This window comes from Pteropus vampyrus, unplaced genomic scaffold (genome assembly GCF_000151845.1).
Source record: "Pteropus vampyrus isolate Shadow unplaced genomic scaffold, Pvam_2.0 Scaffold185, whole genome shotgun sequence".
NCBI classification, from domain to species: Eukaryota; Metazoa; Chordata; class Mammalia; order Chiroptera; family Pteropodidae; genus Pteropus; species Pteropus vampyrus.
The window spans coordinates 1561791-1579987 of record NW_011888966.1 but is presented as its reverse complement, the minus strand read 5'-3'; the positions used below and the strand labels follow the sequence as shown (position 1 = coordinate 1579987).

General features: G+C 54.5%; 1 protein-coding gene across 1 annotated transcript in view; it reads left to right on the top strand.

Annotated features, from left to right (window-relative positions):
- The first annotated feature begins 432 nt into the window (after window positions 1–432).
- The window catches only part of CAMK2A (calcium/calmodulin dependent protein kinase II alpha), a 36169-nt gene continuing 18404 nt past the window's right edge, over window positions 433–18197 (top strand). Inside the window, exons 1-12 of the mRNA XM_023537312.1 lie at window positions 433–448; window positions 1282–1347; window positions 1459–1531; window positions 4398–4500; window positions 5815–5898; window positions 6029–6123; window positions 7089–7211; window positions 7583–7666; window positions 9149–9191; window positions 11596–11636; window positions 16164–16196; window positions 17185–17233. Of these exons, the coding sequence (XP_023393080.1) occupies window positions 1505–1531; window positions 4398–4500; window positions 5815–5898; window positions 6029–6123; window positions 7089–7211; window positions 7583–7666; window positions 9149–9191; window positions 11596–11636; window positions 16164–16196; window positions 17185–17233 (682 nt within the window). The 5' untranslated portion in view covers window positions 433–448; window positions 1282–1347; window positions 1459–1504. The remainder of the gene's footprint in view (window positions 449–1281; window positions 1348–1458; window positions 1532–4397; window positions 4501–5814; window positions 5899–6028; window positions 6124–7088; window positions 7212–7582; window positions 7667–9148; window positions 9192–11595; window positions 11637–16163; window positions 16197–17184; window positions 17234–18197) is intronic.

The window sequence follows — 18197 nt, the reverse complement described above, 5'->3', positions numbered from 1 at the left end:
GTGTGCTTCCTGCAAGTCCAAGAGTCTCATTCTCATTGTCCAAACACGGAAAGAGAGGCTCAGAAAGGTGTAGTAACTTGCCCAAAGTCACGCAGCTAGCAAGGGGCAGAGATTTGAGCCACAGGCTCATTCTATGATGCTAGCCTGCTCAGCCAGGAAACCGAGGGTTGGAGAGGGGAGGGGATCACACTTTGACCAGAATGAGTGTCTTTAAATCCAGTCCTCTTTTGGCGACGCTCGAAGTCTGAGAGGCCCTGCTCACCTGCATTTGTCAAAGCACCTGGCACCTAGCTTGTGCTCACTTGACTGTATGAGAAATTGCAATGTTGGTTATTGGGGGTTGAGAAGGAGGGTGTGCTGGGGAGCAGTACATCCTGGTGTAACTGGCTGTCTCGGCCCCTCCCACAGTCCGACTCCACGACAGCAACCATTACCTGATCTTCGACCTGTGAGTTTGGGCCCTCCCTGGGACATACAGAGGGTATTGGGGCAGCCTGAGCAGGGATGACCTCACTGGGCCACTTGGCCTGAGGGATCCCAAATGCCGCCAGGCTGAGGTGAACTCCCCCTTGTGACACAGTCTCCCAGACGTGGTAGGCTTGCCACCCAAGCAGAGCAGTGTTCCTGAAATGCCAACACACAGTCTTCATCTATTTAGTTTAGTTTCTATTTGCGGCCACTGCTGAGATAAAGTTTCCTTTTAGAATAATTTTGAAGTTTTTAAAGCCAGATGATTGAATGAAAAACAATAATGAAATGATAGGCCTCGGTGGCCTCCAGTTTTGGCAGAGGAGCTCGTGACGCACTGGTCTCATCTGGAAGGACAGCCCTAGATGTTGATAATGGATGAACATGCATGTGTGCTGGGCAAGGGGCACGTGGGAGATCTCCGCGCTTCTGTTCGATTTTGCTGTGAACCTAAGCTACTCCAAAAAGAAAGTCTATTAAAAACAAAACAAAATCCAGTCCGTGGGCTTTCAGGAGAGAATGAATCTTAGTGATGTGTTCTGAGGGTCCCGCGCCCCACGTCTTAACTCCAGCCTGGGCCGGTGGGGAGAGAAGGGCTGGGATGGAGGGGTGAGGACTTAGTGGAAAAATGAGGTTGGAAACCAGGAAGGGGGCTGTAGCAGTGGGTACCCCTGTGAGCCCTGGGGCCCCTCCCTTTGGGCCTGAGGTTCTGAGGTCCCTGAGCCCCACTCTTAGCTTCCTGGAGACTCCTCCAGAAAAGGTGGCTCCTAGGGCCTCTGTAGAAAAGTGACTCGGTGGTGCCTGTCTCCCCAGGGTCACCGGTGGGGAGCTATTTGAAGACATCGTGGCCCGGGAGTATTACAGTGAGGCCGATGCCAGGTGAGTTTCAGGTGTGGCCTGGCCATGGTGCCCAGGGGCAGGGCCTCTCTCCTGCCAGCTTCCCAGGGAAGGCCCATCCTCACACAGTGACCATTTCCTTTCTCTCCCCAGTCACTGCATCCAGCAGATCCTGGAGGCCGTGCTGCATTGCCACCAGATGGGGGTGGTGCACCGGGACCTTAAGGTGAGCGACCAGCCCGAGGGTACAGCTCACCAAGGGAGCCTGCCCTTCGGCCCCTGCCCTTCCCTCCACCTGCGGAGCCAGGGGCATTACGGGAATCCCTTTCACTTCCCCTCATTGAGCTGCGCAGGGAATATTTCTCCCACTGTTCAGATAAGGAAACTAGGCACAGGGAGGTTGAGCATCTGGGCTCGGGACCCAGGCCTCCCAACTCCCAGCCCGTATGCTTTGTGCCAGGCGAGGTGAGATGCAGTTAGACTGCCAAGACTGGCTATGATGGAGTCCAGAACCCAGCTGGGCCACTTTCTAGCTGCACAGTGGCAGCTTCTTTACTGTGAGGTCGCCATGGCAACCCCTGCACAGGTTGATGAGGATGTCAAAGGATAGCATAGTACCTGGTACATAGGCATGTTGTTATTTTTGTTTCCAAATCTCTGGCTGGTGGGGGGCAGGGGGAGAAGAAAAACAGGCCTTGGGGCCCTCGGAGTGCTCCCTCCTCCCACCCGAAGAAGGAGATGGACAGGACAAGCAGATGTGGAGCATAGGGTTGGCACCAGCGGCACAGCCTTTCCCAGTCAGCACAAACTTTGTGGCTTTCCTCTGCTGGGCCTCATGGCCTCAGCGGCTCGTAGCTCATAACATCACCCTCTTTTGCAGAGAGCAGGAAACTAAGGCCTAAAGAGTCTGAGGGATTTGCCCTAGAACATGCAGCTTGGCCGTGTCTGAGCTAAAACTAGAACCCTGGCATCTGACCCCAGATCCCAGCCCCTGGTCTGGCGTCAAAAAAGCCTGCTTCTGCAGTAGCTCCTTCTAGGTCACTCTGCTGGGTGTGCATCAAACCTCTACTTTTTGGTCTTCAGCGACTATGAACTCACTTCTTACGGGGTAGCCCCCTGCACCGCTAGGAAATGCTCCTTCAATCTTCTTTGCTATGGGGTTTTCCCATGAGCCCATTTCTAACCTTTGGGGACACACAGATCAAGCCTCTAGCTCAGAGAAGTCCTGGAGGCACTTGGTTGACTTTGTGGTAGCTCTTAAGTTTTCTGCAGGCTCTTCTCCCCCATTCTCACCTGAGATAGTACTTTCAGACCCTCCTCACCTTCCCTAGGCACCCTCCCGTGGATCCAGGGCCCTCTTTGGGGTGAAATGCTCTGACCAGAACCCCTGCCCACCTCTGACTGTCACAAACAGTCTGTGGCTCCTCATCTGAGCCCATGTGAGCTCCCTGTAGCTCAGTCTAGACCTGCAGGCAAGAAGGTCTCTGGCCAGACAGCAGGTCGGCTCTCCCGGAGGGTTTGTTCCCATTATAGCCACAGCCCCTGCACTGGAGGAGGGGGGAGGAGAGGCAGCACAAATTTAGGCCACTCTGGATAGAATAATTAGGGGCACATTCATCAAATCAGGGCAGGACGGCTACGGAGACCCGGGACATGTTGGGAACACAGTCCCCAGAGGACAAAAGAGGCCTTAATGAGCTATATTTGTTTAGGAGGTGAAGGATCAGATGTGGGACCCTCTTGGAAGTCCAACTGGGGAAGGGGGTCAGAGGAAGCCAGACTGGAGCCCCACCTCCTTCCCGAGCAGAAAATATGAGTGCCGATACTTATCAGGCACTTGCTGTAGGCCACTTGAAATGCTTTACATGGATTATTGCAATTAATCCGTCTGCCACCCCATGGAGTAGGCATTATCCCCATTTTTCTGGGAGGAAACTAAAGCTCAGAGAGGTGAAATAATTTATCCAAATTCCACAGTGTAGAAGTGGCAGCACGGATCGGAAGCTGGGGCTGTCTCACTGGGGAGTCCATACTCTTAACTCCCCTCTGCCCTGTGGAGAGGCACTTCCTGTCCTCCAGACCCAGCAGAAGACAGCATCTTCCAAGCCCCAGAAGCCAGGTGGCATGTCTGAGGCCCCCTGTCGTTCAGCCTAGAGTGGTTAAGAGCATGGCTCAGAAGCCAGACTTTGCCTCGATTCTGGCTCTGTTACCAGTTCTGTGATCTTTGTCTGGTCACTTAACTATCTGAGCCTCGGTTTCCTCCTCTTTCTACATATGATAAATACTTATTAAGTGCCTGCTATATACGACACACTCTCTTAGGTGCTGGTGATATAGTGGTAGACAGAACAGATTAGTAACATTCTACAGGGATGACAGATAATGAACGAGCCCGTAGATGGGGGAAAACATTAAAAGTCGTGATGAGATCTATGAAGGTAAAAACAAGGAGCTAAGATAAAGGATACCTAAGGACTTCTCCTTATATAGAGTAGGCATGGAGGGCTTCTTGGAGGGAGTGACATGAAGGTGAGGACCAGATAAAGAGAAGGAGCCAGCCCTGTGAAGCTCAGAGGAAGAGCAAATTAGGCAGGGAGGACAGGAAGTGCAAAGGCCCCGTGGTGGGAATAAGCGTGACTATTTCAGGGGCTATAAGAAAGCCACGGTAGAGAATGGGGATAATAATACCCATTTGAAGAGTTGTTGAGATGACAAATGAGGTGATATATGCAAAACCCTTAGCCTAGTGGCTAGCACATAGTGGGGACACGGTAAATATTGCTTTTTCTTCCTTACTGTGTGGTGGCTATCCCCCACTCCACCCGCCCTGAGGGGAGGGAAAGAAGGGAATGGCTGGTGGAAGAAGGGTCTTCCTATTGCAGAAGACAGAGGACTTGCAGTGGGGTCGTCCCCTCTCTGGGCACTGAAGCTCAGGGTCCTGTGGTTGGAGCTGGAGGTGGGGACAGGGCACCTCTGGATTGTCCAGCTCTTCCACTTACAAGCCCAGCCCCTGGAGGTGAGGTTCTGAATTTGCTCACCGTCCTCTGGTCCTTTCCTCCCCGCTTTCCCTTCTTCTTTCTGGTCCCGGGAAGCCGGAGAATCTGCTGCTGGCCTCCAAGCTCAAGGGCGCTGCAGTGAAGCTGGCAGACTTTGGCCTGGCCATAGAGGTGGAGGGGGAGCAGCAGGCATGGTTCGGTGAGTGGGGGCAGAGATGTTGGGGGCTAGGCTTGTGTTGACGCGCTGGCCTCTAGAAGCCTTCTCCTCTGCCCAAACAGGGGCAGGTTGGAGATGATATTACACCAGCCAGGGCTCAGGGAGCAGAGGTTCCTTCCCACCCAGCCGCTGGGTCCGTGGGTATTGCTCATCTCCCTGGGGGTCAGGTGCAGAGGCATGGTTATCATTAAAACTATTAAAACCGTACATGGCTTCTTCACGTGTGCATACACCATCACTGTTGGCTAGAGGCTTCCATGAGTTCCCTCAACTGCCGGATGCTGGAGGTTGCTATCCTGATTTTATAGATGAGGAACGGAGGCTAAGAAACCTGGAAAAGGCCAAGGGAGAGTAAAAGGGGTGGAGCTAGGATTTAAACTCAGATGATCCAGTGCGCTCTGAGATTTTGGCCTGATTGAGTCCTTTCAACTATCTAAGGATACTTTTTAGTGGGCAATACTCATCCGTGGTTAAGAGACCAAGCTCTGGGTTCAAATGCTGCCTCTGCTACTTAGGAGGTGTGTGACTGGGCGTCATTTCACCTCTGAGCCTTCGGATTCTCATCTGTCAAATGGGGATAATAATAGGATGTTTCTCAGGGATGTGTGAGACTTAAAGGAGATCAGGCGGAGAAAGTGCTCATCCCTGCTTAGCACACACAATCGATGAATAGGAACTATTCTTGCTAAGGTATTTTTGAGTGTCTCTTATTTCCATGGATCCTCCCAACAATGCTGGGAGGTGTTTAACATGAAATCTCTAATCCCTCATTTAACAGATGAGGGAACTGAGGCCTAGAAGGAAAAGAGACCGACCCAAGGGACTTAGGGCAAAGCGAGAGCCAGGGATAGGTCTCCTGCCATCCCAGGACCAGCTCCTAGAAGAAGCAGGAGAGTGGGCAAGGGTTCAGTCAGCTTGGAGTTGACATGGCAAGGACATTTCATCTCGAGTGCCAGTAGCCATTGACTGGTAGTAGCTGCTGGGAGGATTGTGCTAGAAGTTTATGATGCTGAGTCAGGACCCCGTGGGAAGGGCTCTGAGATTGATCAATGACTTCTGCCGTATGCTCTGGAGTGGGGGTGGTGACAAGTGTACTATTTACTTATCCATCCTAGTCTAGAGGTGTTGCTGGCTTGCCAGGGCAGGGCTGCCTGCCCTTGGCCGGCTCTGGGGGCAGAGGGTGTTTTGGCCGTCTCCAGGGAAACCCTTATCCTTCTTCCAGCAGGATCTTGCTCCTTGTTACTTACGTGCCACCCTCTGTGTGTGTGTCTGCCTGTCTGTGTGTCTGGGGAGCAGGGTTCGCAGGGACACCTGGATACCTCTCCCCAGAAGTGCTGCGGAAGGACCCGTATGGGAAGCCTGTGGACCTGTGGGCCTGTGGTGAGTCCGTCCAAAGGCCCCTATGTCCCCCTGGCTGCTGCACCTCCGGTGCTCTCTCTCCTTTCTCATCACCCCGCCCCCACCATTGCTCCTCACAAGGGGCCGAAGTTTCTCCTGGTGCTCTCCGCAGGGGTCATCCTGTACATCCTGCTAGTTGGGTATCCCCCATTCTGGGATGAAGACCAGCACCGCCTGTACCAGCAGATCAAAGCTGGCGCCTATGATGTGAGTGTCTCTCCTCTCTCCAGCCTCCCTGCCATCCCCCGGGCCTCTCCCAGTAAAAGCCAACGCCCAGGGAGGCTGGGACATGAGGACATCACCCTCCTGCCCTCCCAGCCCATTTAGCATCCCTGCCACTCTCTAGGGGGTGAATGGCAGGTGGAGCTTGAGGACTGACTGGGGCCAGGAGATGAGCTTGCTTTGCCTAATGATTGGGGACTCTAAGTGATGGAGTTTAAGTCATGGGGCCCCAGAGGGCAGAAGTAGCAGCAAAGTGGGGTGAGAGGTGGGGGAGCAGGCTCCACCTCTATACATATACACACAAATAATAGCTAACACTTATATAGCACTCTTCTAAATGCTTTCTATGTATTACTACAGTTAATTTTCACACCAATCTATGACATAGATACTATTATTATTCCTGTTTTATAGATGGGGAAGCTGAGGCACAAGGAGATTAAATTTAACTGCCCAGATCACAAAATTAAGAAATGGTAGAGCTGGGATTTGAACCCAGGTGGTCTGGCTCTAGTGTATATGTTTCTAACTATCAAGATATACTGCTTTTCTACATGGCTAACTTCTGTCAAGCTATGTGTCATGTGTTTTATATCATATTTAATCTTTATAACACCTCTAGGAACAGTCTGAGGGGTTATGTGACTCACCCAAGGTCACACAGTCCAGGAAGCCGACCCAGGACTTAAACCCAGCCTTCCGATTTTGAAGTCTGGGCTATAACCACTGGCAGGCTGCTCTCAGAATAGCAGAGGAAGGCCTCCTTCCCTCTGGCCATCGTTCTGGTTTTTCTGGAGGTCAGGAGACCCTGCCCCAACTCTTCCTGGTTGTGGATGCCCGAGTAGATGGGCAGTAGGACCCCTGCCTGATCCCCTGCCAGTCAGGGGCTGGGGGATCGCAGGGGTGGCCTGGGGTAGGCTGGGCAAACCTGGCCCCTCTGCCCCTTTCAGTTCCCGTCACCAGAGTGGGACACTGTCACCCCGGAAGCCAAGGATCTGATCAATAAGATGCTGACCATCAACCCATCCAAACGCATCACGGCCGCTGAGGCCCTCAAGCATCCCTGGATCTCGGTGAGCTTTCCTCAGCAAGCCCCTCCCTAGGAACCCCTCCAGACCTCGGGGTTAAGGCTCTCACAGAGTCCCGTTCCTATCCCTGTCCTCTCAGGCCCAACCTAGGCACAAGAAAGCTTAATCCAAGAGACACTCACCCTGCCGTGGTTCTTAGAGGGAAAGTGGAAATGGGAGGTGGGCATCAGGACTGGGGATGCTACCGGCATTGCATGTCTGGTGCCCAGGATGCTAAGCACCTGAAATGTTTACAACATCCCCTAGAACAAAGAATTGTTCCCCCAAGATGCCAACCATATCCATAAGACACCCTGCTCAGGGGCCCTTGGTTTGGCCTACCTTCCACTCACAGACCTCTCTCCCACCTCCTCCAGCACCGGTCCACTGTGGCCTCCTGCATGCACAGACAGGAGACCGTGGACTGCCTGAAGAAGTTCAATGCCAGGAGAAAACTGAAGGTAACAGGTCCTCACCCTCCATGCCCCCGGACATGGGAGTAGCTTGACCTAGGTCTCCACAGCGGCCAAGAGACCCACTCACTAATTCTTTCCTTCACTGAGTCAACAAGCATTTGTTGAACACTTGCTGTCTGGCAGTGAGCAGTGGAGAGGACAGACTCGTAAGGGGACATTATGGGACAGTGGTGAGTGCTGGGACTGCCTGCCCCGAGGCTGTAAGCATACAAAGCAGGGCTACGAATCAGGTCTGAGAAGACCAAGGACGCTTTTCTGGGCAAGTGACATTTAAGCTGAGACCTCGAAAGATAAGCAGGCTTTAGCATTGTAGAGTCAGAGCGGGCAGATGTTCCAAACGGAGAAAAGCTTGTGTGGAAGTTTGGAAGCATGACCTTGACCCCTTAGGGGGACTGCGGTGTTTCAGTATGGCTGGAGAGAGGTTTTGGAGATGACTTGTGACTGGGCAGGAGGCCGTGATGGAAGTGAAGCCCCAGCTGCTGAACCCTGGAGAGGAATGGCCGGGAGACTTGGACAGGGGTCGTGGCCCTGATGAAGCTACAGTGGGACCCAGGTGGCCCTGAGCTGCCAGCCTCTCTGCAGGTCCTATGTGTTCTTAGGACCCCGATAGCTCCTCACCTAGATCTTGCCGGGGACCCCTTGACCAAGTACAAAGAGTGACCAAGGAGTCCCCAGCTGGTCAGAACACAGAAGCCATCAGTATGCTGGGTGCCGGATGCTGAGGCCCCAGCTCATTGGGAACCTCCTCACCAATGATAGCTTGGTGGCTCAGAATGGGAACGTGAGCCAAGGGGGTAGAAGCCAACATGATGTCAAGAAAACTGAGTCTCACCTCCAGCCTCCAGTGGAAGCTGTCAGAGAAGAAGTCTCAAAATGTCAAAATAAGAAATTCTTAAAATTACAAACTGTCAGACACAGAGTGTCCAAATCAGACAGTGTCAGAACCAGAAGGGCCATTGTCCTCAGCCCTCTCATTGACAGAAGAGAGTTTTTCCATATTAATCCTCGGGGTTCCAAGCCCAGGGGTCACAGAGGGATAAAGTGGTACTGGGTGAGGTGCTGAGTGCCCTGGGTAAAGGGTGGACAGGGGAGGAACCCAAGGGTGCAGAGCCTACTGTCCTTGCCCAGGCAGGAAACTTCCTTGGCCTTTAGGAGCCCCCACTGACAGGTGTCCCTGAGCCCATCACCAGCTCCGGCCTGCCAGTGGGACCTATTAATATCTGCTCCTAGGATGGCCTTGTCCCCGGAGCAGTGCCAGCTAAGGTCTAGCTCACCCTGATTCCTCCAGAGAGGTGGGGGTTTGTCTCAGGGCTGCGGGGTTGGGGACAAATGAAGGGGCAGAAGGCTTTGGCTTTGTGCCTGAATGGAGCACCTGCCTCTCCATCCCCTCTCCCCTCCCGGCTCTCTGTCTCTCTTCTCCCCCCTCACCTCCTTCTCCCCCATACCCCCTCCTCTTATCTGTTGCAGGGAGCCATCCTCACCACGATGTTAGCCACCAGGAACTTCTCTGGTAGGTGACAGGACCTCAAAGTCCCACATACATCCTGCAGGACGTGAGGACATTGCCATGTCGGCTACCTGGATACCCTCAGGCCAGGGGGCTTAGGGAGAGCGGAGGCTATAGGGGACCCCATAACTGGGGGCTTAGCTCACCTGATGCAAACCTTCATCCAGGACTGGAAAAGGTCAAAGGTCATCAAGCCAAGGACCCACCAGGAAGGGTCAGAGGTTTAGTGTGTCTCCCCAACCTCACAGCAGTGCTGGGGGTCTCAGGCTGTGCCAGGCAGAGGGAAAGGCCTCTTGAATGTTGGAGTGCAGGTCCATGAGGGACTGAGCCAGGCCCAGGGAGTAGCAATATTCCTGTTCCCCACCATCACTGGACCCCTGCGCTAAGCAGTTCCTGTGCCTTCGCTCAGGTGACTCTTGTGACAAGGCAGTGGAGGCCATTGCCATCTTTGTTTCTAAAAGGAGGAAACTGAAGTCTCACGGCCAGGGGAGGCAGAGCCTGTGTTCAGCTCAGGTTTGATCAACCCTGGCGCAGTCACCCTTAACCAGGGTGGGTCACCAGAGAGTCCAGGGCAGGAGTTTTTGGCCTTGGCCAAAGCCAGGCTGGTTTGGGCAGGGAGTGCCCAATGACTTGTGGCAGGTGGCCCCAAAGAGGGAAGGGGAAGGAATTAGTGTCAGGGCTTAGCAAGAAGGTCCCCTGGCACGCTGGACAGTGCTGGGGCCAGCGCTGCCAGAGGCTTCTCTCTGGGGAGCCTGGACAGGGCAGCTGAGCAGATATAGCAAAACTCACCCGAGGGGCCCTCTGCCTGGGCTTGGTGCCAGCCAGAGAGGGCTGCTGTGGACATGGAGCCGGCTCCGCAGCAAGGGGTCGGCTCTGGGAAGCTACAGCCCCGGCTTGTCTGAGAGGGTCCGCCTGCCCATCTAACCAGCTGAGAGAATGAGAGCCAGGGTGGCAAAACTCTGGAACTTCAGATCTGGGCTTTTGCCACCACCTTGAACTGCCTTCCTGCTCTCTCCTCAGACAAGGATCCCGCAGCTCCTTACACTGAAACATGAGCCACCCAGATAGTCAGAGTCTTTTTTTAACAACTGAAGTGCCCCTGGAGAACTCTAGTCTGAAACTTCCAAAATGGTGCCCGTGGGTCAGTTCCAGTCTCTAGATGTGCTTGGGGTGGGGGTGGGGGGCGGTGCTGTTTTAAAAACTTTTTTTGAAAAGAGTTTCCAGCACTTAAACATCATGAGATTGCATGAAAAAGCGCCGATTTCTGTCTTCTTTTGAAAATCAGACTATGTGGCCTCATGGGACCCACAGTCCTGCAATAGTGGGCTGGAGCTGAGAGGGGTCCCCTTGAGACTTGAGGGGCAAGTATTCCCCCCCCCCCACTCTACTGTACATCTTAGTCCATCCCACAGCGCCTGTGGAGGATGGACAGCCCTCCCCTGGCTTTGGATCCAGAGATGCCCACCCCTACACTTGCTTTGCAAGAAGGAAACTTTGGGCGAGAGCCAGGAAGGGGTCATTGGAAATGTGAGGGTGACTGGGAGGTTGGACCGGCCATGAGCCCTGTTCTTCAGAGCCTCAGGAGCTACAATGTCCTGTACCGCCCCTCGTCTTCGGCTCACCCTCTTCAGGCAACCAGGAGGAAGACTGGTAGTGGCTACCATTTACTGAGCATCTATCGCATAGAGGTCAAGTGCTATGTCAAGCACTTTATAGATACCCTGTCTCGTTTAACTAAAAGCATTTGCTTGAGATCTGAGCACCTGGATACCAAGCTGGGCAGGGCAGAGGTGGGGCCTCCCTGAGAGCTGTCACTCTGCTTTTTCTGGCCACCAGGAACTCAGCCAGCCCCAGCCTGGGGATCCATAGTTTGAGAGTGGGAAGGCCTCTGCTGGGAATGGGTGCTCTGGCATGGGTGGGTGAGCCCCAGAGCGGGGCATCTGCTTCTTGTCACTGGCAAAACTCGACTCGCAGCTGTCCAGAGTGAGTAGGCAGGGCTGACACATGACCTCCACAGCAGCATGGGGCTAAAATTAGAGCGGCCCTGCTGGGGAGGGAGCATCCAGCCCTGGGCCGGGCAGCTGGGCCTCCGGGTTGGCCACCACCAGCACGGGTGGTGACCAGGATCCAGAGGGAATCCCCAGGCTGAAACAGCAACCCCAGGGTCTTAGGACACACTGAATACGTCCCTCGACCCACTGGAGATCGCCGAGAACTGGGGAGCCCAGGCCACCTAGTGGGCTGCCGGCAGTCCGGCTCCCGCGGAGGGAGGAGAGGCGGAGGTGTCCCCCAGATCGCTGAGCCGGATCCCCACCGTGCGGCTGCCCGTGGATGCTGCTCTTCCTTGCCCTGTGGGCCCTGGTGCCCTGCTTGGTGTTGCTAACCCTCTACTTTCTCTCCTCCGTAGGAGGGAAGAGTGGCGGGAACAAGAAGAATGATGGTGTGAAGGTAAGCCCCCTGGGGCCCACCAGGGCCGGCCTCCGGCAGCGTTTCTGCCAGTGGGCCTGGCTTTCAGGGCTGGGGCAGACGTGGCCACTCCTGCAGCCCGCCGGCCCCAGACCCGGAGACCTGGGCTTCGGTGGCCACCTTCTTGCCAGGACTGGTGGAAGCAGGCGAGGCAGGGGGTGGGGAAGTTGGAAGTGGGTGAGAGAGGCAGGTGGTCTGGGGTTTGGGTGGGCACAGGGAAAGGGGCAGATCTGAAGGCTGCTCCTCGGGTTCTCTGGGGCTGGAGGACTGGTGGGCAAGAGGGTACCAGGGTGGGACAGAGATGATCCTGAGGGGTGACCTCCCCTTTAGAGAGTGTGGGCTGGCTGGAATGAGCCCCTGCCCTAAGTACACCCCTGTCCAATCCACAAAGCCTGTGGAGGATGAACAGCCATTCCTCTCGGCTTTGGGGTCCAGAGGTACCCCCTTCCTACCAAGGCCTGTTGGGTCAGTGCCAAGCATCCCCTCCTCCCCCTGAACCAGGCCTGCCCTCTGCTCCCAGCCCCATGCCCGATGCCCGAGCTACTTCCCTCCACACCACGCTGACCCCTCCTCCCCTCCTCTCTCTTCTCCCTCTGCTCTCTGGGGCCTGATCCCCGCTTTCTGCAACCCCCTTCTCCCTGCCACTGGCTCGCCTTGTGGGTTCTCTCTTGAGATCCTGCCTTTCTCTGGGCTCAGAGCCCTGTCTGCCCAGGGCCCCAGGGCTGGGCTGTGCCCAGGACATTGGAAGATGTGGGCCAGTGTCCAAACACAGGTGGGCTGGTGGCTTCATGGCTTTGTTTGTAGCGGCATTTACGGTCTCAGGCCACTGGCTTTGGTCTTTCGGGGGGTTACATGGGAGAAGATCTGGGCTGGGTGTCTAGGCCAGGATTTCACTTTAAAAACAGACAAGCAAAAAAAAAAAAAAGGCAACAAAGCCCTATATAATCATTTTCCCTTCTCATGCTGGAATGCATAATTATTTGGTTATCAGCCACAGTCAGTGGTTTTCAAAGTGAATTCCTTGGAACCCAAAGGTTCTGGCAGCACCTAGGGTGAGTGGGGATCAAGCAGAAAAGCTCTGGGCTTCTCGTGCTCGCTTCAATCAGAACATCTCCATGAACGGCCAGCCCCGTGGTTAAGAAACCCTGGGTGGGCTTAGCAGCAGCAGACTTTGGCTGGTTATTAGAATCCCCTGGGCCTGTGTTTCCTCCTTCAAGAAATGGGGGTAAAGGTGTTCCCGCCTCACAAGGCAGTTTGTGAGGATAAGCCAAGGTCATGTATGTTGAGGGCTTAGGACTGTACATGGCACCTGCGCATGAGGTACTGGTCAGTGTTATCTTTTCTGTTTTATGTATTGAACTTTTGGGTGAGATTTCTCTTGAAAACGAAGTTTGTGCAAGGAAATATTTGGTAATCCACAGATCTAAAGCTAACCCAATTTCTAAAGTTAACACACACACATGTCCCAAATCCTATAATGGAATTCAGAATTGAGTTTTGGCTCACCTGCTGTTTTGGGTTATCCATGAGTAGATCCCCTCCCCAGTTTTAAAGGGTAATGGGGGGACGTGCAATGCGGGATCGGCCTGGTGTGGAGCAGCCGGGGCAATCTCTGGCCCTAGTGTGTAGACACTGGGGTGCTGGGCTCCCTGGAGAAAATCGTATTTGGGGATGTGGAGCAGAGGCCACAGGTGCTGGTGGGCTGTGGCCCAGGTCAGCGGAGGAGGAGGGGACAGAGGGAGGGCTGTCCTGGTCTGCTTGGCTCTCGGGTGTGGCCCTGGCAGAGGCTGACTCAGAGCCACTCGGTGTGAGGTCAGGGCCTCCCTCAGGCGGGGTCCTGGGACAAAGCTCTAGTCTGGTTCTTCTCCGGGCAAGGCCAGCAGGCGGATACTGTCTGAGGGCGAGGATATCCCGTGGTGGGGCTCTCACTGGCCACGGCAGGGCTTTCCAGTGGGCGCAGCTGAAGAAAGTGCTGCTCCTTCCTACAGCACAGGACAGATCCTAAATGACTTCTCAGGGCGGTCTGGGTGGAGATGAACAGAAGCTCAAGAACGTTTCCTGGCCCGATCGTCTCTCTGTAGCTTAGCCTCCTTCCTGTCCTTGGGGTGGAGAACGGGAAGTCCGGCTGGAAGACAAGAGTAACCCAGGGGACTTGCCCAGCCTTTGGGGCACCTGGACTGCAGTATGTCCCTCAGGGAGTCCAGCCATGTTTTCACTATGAAAGAAACTGGACCTCAAGTCAAGAAGCCGTGGATTTGAGTCTGGGTCCCACTGTTTTCTCCCTGGGAGACCTGGGTCATCACTTTTGTCATCTGTGCAATGGGAGAACAGAGTTGTTTGCGGGTGAAGTCATCGTGTGCTCCTCTCACAGACACACATTCAGCCAGAGTGGGGAAACGCAGATTCTTCCCCCAGCTTGGTCCCTAGAGACAAGCCAGCGGTTCCATCTGGGGCGTAACCGAAGAAGCGGTGATTGGTTCCAGCGCTGGAGGAAAAGCTGGCTGGTTGGAGTTGGAGATACGACACGTTCCCTGTGCTTTATGGGCTTCTAAGGGCTTTTCGAGGCTAATTTTGACCGTACTCCATTTCTACCGCCCTTGCTAATCTTAGAACGATGCTTTTCTCCGTGTAGTTCTGAGAGAGGTGACTCTCCTTTCGGTGAGAGCCCTTTGTAAGTTAAACTCAAAGTTGGTCAGTGTGGGGTTATTATTAGTATTATTATCATTCATGACTCAGGGAAATCGAGTCTTTCTATTACCAAGAAGCAATGCATCCCTCCCAGCCACCCCGAGGCCTCTACTTCTATGAAGAGGGGCTGACTGCTCCCACCCCTCAACCCCACTCACTGCCCCTGTTGGTGTCCCATTCGTGCTGTTGTGACCTCTCTCCCCCATGTCCCATCCTGTCACTGTATGTCCGAATCTGATAGTCTCTGCTCTGTGTTCCCTCCTTGTGTCCTGCCTGGAACCTCCTGGCCCCCAGGCCACTCCTCAGGTTTCTGCTGATAGCTGAGCTGAGAGGGCCTGTCCCTCTCACACACGCTGTGCCTGGCTTGGCTCCATCCAGGAATGAGAATGACCCTAATCGGAGAATGGAAGAGGGGAGAGGAGAGGAGAGGAGAGATGACTGTAGGCTGCTGGCTTTGGAAGGCACACTGTCCAGCCCTCCTGGAACAGATGCAAGGCCTGAGCATTTATACTGGAAATGCCCAGTAAGCCACCCCTGCCATGTTTGTGGATGGAGAGCACAGAGTCTCAGGCTCCTGGCACTCAGAGGCTTCTGGATCTTGGAGTCAGAAAGCCCAGGATTAGACCTAAAGGCCCTCAGAGTCTACCCTGAGGGCATCTCAAGTCCCTCGTCTGCTGCCCCTACAGTGCAGCAAGGAGAGCATCCTCCTGGCCTCCTAGATGTAAGTGCGTCCAGGAAGCAGGAGCCTTTGAATAGCGGTTAGGCCCTGGGTACCTGGAGGCCCGGGCAGAGGAGAGAGCCTGCACTCAGGGGGTCCAGCCTCCGCTCTGCTAGCGGCCAGCTGAGAGACCTTGGGCAGATCACTGCCCACCGCTGGGCCCCAGTTTCTCATCTGTGTAATGCAAGTGTCAGTCTTGACCTGCAACCTTCTGTGAATGTGAGTCTCGAAGACTCCTGGCTTAGAGCTGAGAGAAGGAGAAGATAATCTGCACTTGTCCTCTCTCTTTCCCTTGGTCACAGCCGGTAATACAGGGGAAGCTACAAATCCCCCAAAAGCTAGAAAGGCAAAATGGCAGGAACCAAAGACTCAAATTCTGGGCTCTGCTGTGTGTCTGGCTGTGCCTCAGTTTCTCTATCAGCATAAAGGAACTGAATAGGCCAGTCACTGGGAAGCTGTGGATGCAAGCAGGATTTCAAAGGCCACTTAGAGGACTGGTTCCCACACGTGGTCTTGCTCTGAAATACCTTGGAGATATTGTTTAAAATAGAGATCCCCAGGCCCCATCATAGAGTGAGTTACTAAACTCCACAGAGGGGCCTGGTTATGTATGTTTGACACAAGTTTCCTAAGTGACGATGACGCTCGACCAAGGAGTGGGATCCTTTCGGCCTGTGGCGTCTAGGAGGAGAGACTGGGGCTCATCCCCAGACCTGAGCGCCCTTTTGTCCTTCTAGAGCTTTAGATTCTGGAGGCCTTAGGTGACTGGCATCCGAGACCCAGGGCTGGCTTCCCCATCAGAGCTCGGCATAGAGGGAGCCCTGGTCCAAGGGAGGCTTGGCCTGGAGCTCGGTGGTTGGATTGTGAGACCCAGGCAGCTGTGCACGATGCCCAGAACTTCAGGCTGAGAGAGGACTGGCCCCACCAGGTCAGCTGTTGCCGGTGGCCCCGACTCCTTGCCCTGACGCCATGCTGGCACAGGACCACAGGAGGTCCCTGAGGCCCATCCTCCCCGCAAACCTCCCCTGTTGTTCGTTCCTCTGCTCCCTGCCGTTTTCACGCTGTGTCTTTTCCTGTCCCATCTCTTCTCCTTGTTTTTCCAGAAAAGAAAGTCCAGTTCCAGCGTTCAGTTAATGGTGAGTGTCTGCCGTCTCCCAAACGCCGGTAAATGCTGGGCCTCGGACCCCCGCTCCTGCCTCCCTCCTGCAGGCTGCACTGGGAACCTGGGGCGGGGAGAGGGTGCTCAGGGCGTGCTTGGTACGTGTGCCTCGTGTGACAACATGTGTGTTGTGTGTGCGTGTTGTTGGCGTGTTTCTGTTGACACCTCCAACCCCACGGCCCAGACCGGCAGCTGACAGTAGACCTGAGAACTCCCTTGGGTACGAAGGTTGATTTGAACCTTATTGCACATCCAGCCCTCGGCTTCTCGCTTCTCCCGCCCTCTGCTCTGGAGCTCATCTCAGGGCTTGGTTTGTGCCAGGTGCGGCGAGGGGTGGGGGGGTTTGTTTGGCTAAAGCAGTGGGTGCCATAGAGGCCCTTCTTGAGCAAGGCTACTCAGGGCCCGCCGGTGGCAGAGGAACCACCAGCCCCTACTTCTGTCTAGAGGTTCCATGGTGGTATGGTGGCCCACGTCCCTTTTCTTCTGATTCCATCGTTATCTCCCTCAGTTGTGTGGTTCTTCTTCCCCTGAAAAGCCCAGCATTTCTCATATCAGACCTCTCTCTCTCTCTCTCTCTCTCTTCCTCTCCTGCCAACGTGTGTATTCCTTCCCCCATTCTGTGGCCACCATGTGTCTCTCTGCTCCTCCACACCCCCTCTTTCCTCCCTCAAGCAGACAGAGCCCAGGAGCCCCTCCCAGCCCTTCCAGAAAGGCCAGGGTTCTCCGCATCCATCCCTCCATCCACGCCCACTCCCCACCCTCCACCAGCCACCTGCTTAGCTGGGTCCTTCCCTTCCTTAGGCTTGGAAGTCTGACAGGGTTTTCGGGGTAGCAACCGGATGGCAGAGCTGGTGAGGCTTACAGAAACCGGGCCGCAGCATCAGGCAGCCGGGGCAGCCCCTCACTGGCCGTGCCTCTCCTGCTGGCCGGGCCGGCCTCACCACCTCCCGTGTTCTCTCTGGCAGGAATCTTCGGAGAGCACCAACACCACCATTGAGGACGAAGACACCAAAGGTAGGGGCGGTCTTGCCTTCGGCGTCTGCGTCCCCGGACCTCCTGGCAGGCCCCCATCACTGACATCCCCGGGCCTGGAAGGGCCCCAGCACCAACCCTGTGTCTTGCTCGTCCACAGAGAGCCTCGCTTTGGCTCCTTCCTTCTCTCGTAGGGGTTATGTATTTACTATGTGTTAGAAAAAAACAATCTAACGTATCGAGTCATGTATGTATCGTTGTGGTATACATTTTCCTTTTGAAGTAAGTGTTTTTCAATTTTTCTAAGTGAGTTGATTTTTGAAACATGAAGTAATAATAGTAAGAAAAAGAAAGTATGGAAGCAGTAAAGTACAGTTGACTGGAGTACAGAAACTCTGCTTGAGAGCAGCCCCCAAAGCGAGGGTGACTGTGGCCAGTGGCCAACAGTCCCCCAAAGCCCTCAGACGGACGAGGGAGCAAAAACCCAGATAAGTGTGATTGGATAGTAAGAGAGGAAAGAGTGAGGACAGTAATAGGGATAATGGCTTTTATGGGATCTTTTATGGGATGCTCGCTGTGTGGTACACTATAAGTGCTTTGTAGTAGCCTGAACATCACGATTACCCTAGGGGGTAGGCCCTGTGATTAACCCCATTCTACAGCCCAGGAAATAAAGTAGTTGAGTCAATTGGCTCCAAGTCCCATAGCTTGTAAGGATGGAATCAGGATTTGAACCCAGGCAGTCCAGGTTCTGGCTCTGGGGGTCTCCAGGTATGGAGCTTGGAAGAAGGACAATGGAGTGCTGACTTCTGCTCAGAGGACACCAAATCCTTAGATGAGTTGGTGACATCCTGCAGTTCTTCCTGTACCTGGTCCTCCTCATCCTGCTAGGACTGGGAGACCAGAGAATATAGGGGTGCTCAGACTCGAGCGTTGTCAGAGACACCTGAGAGTCTCTGAAATCTAGAAAAACACTTGACCTGGAGAGATCACAGCTGTACCAGTT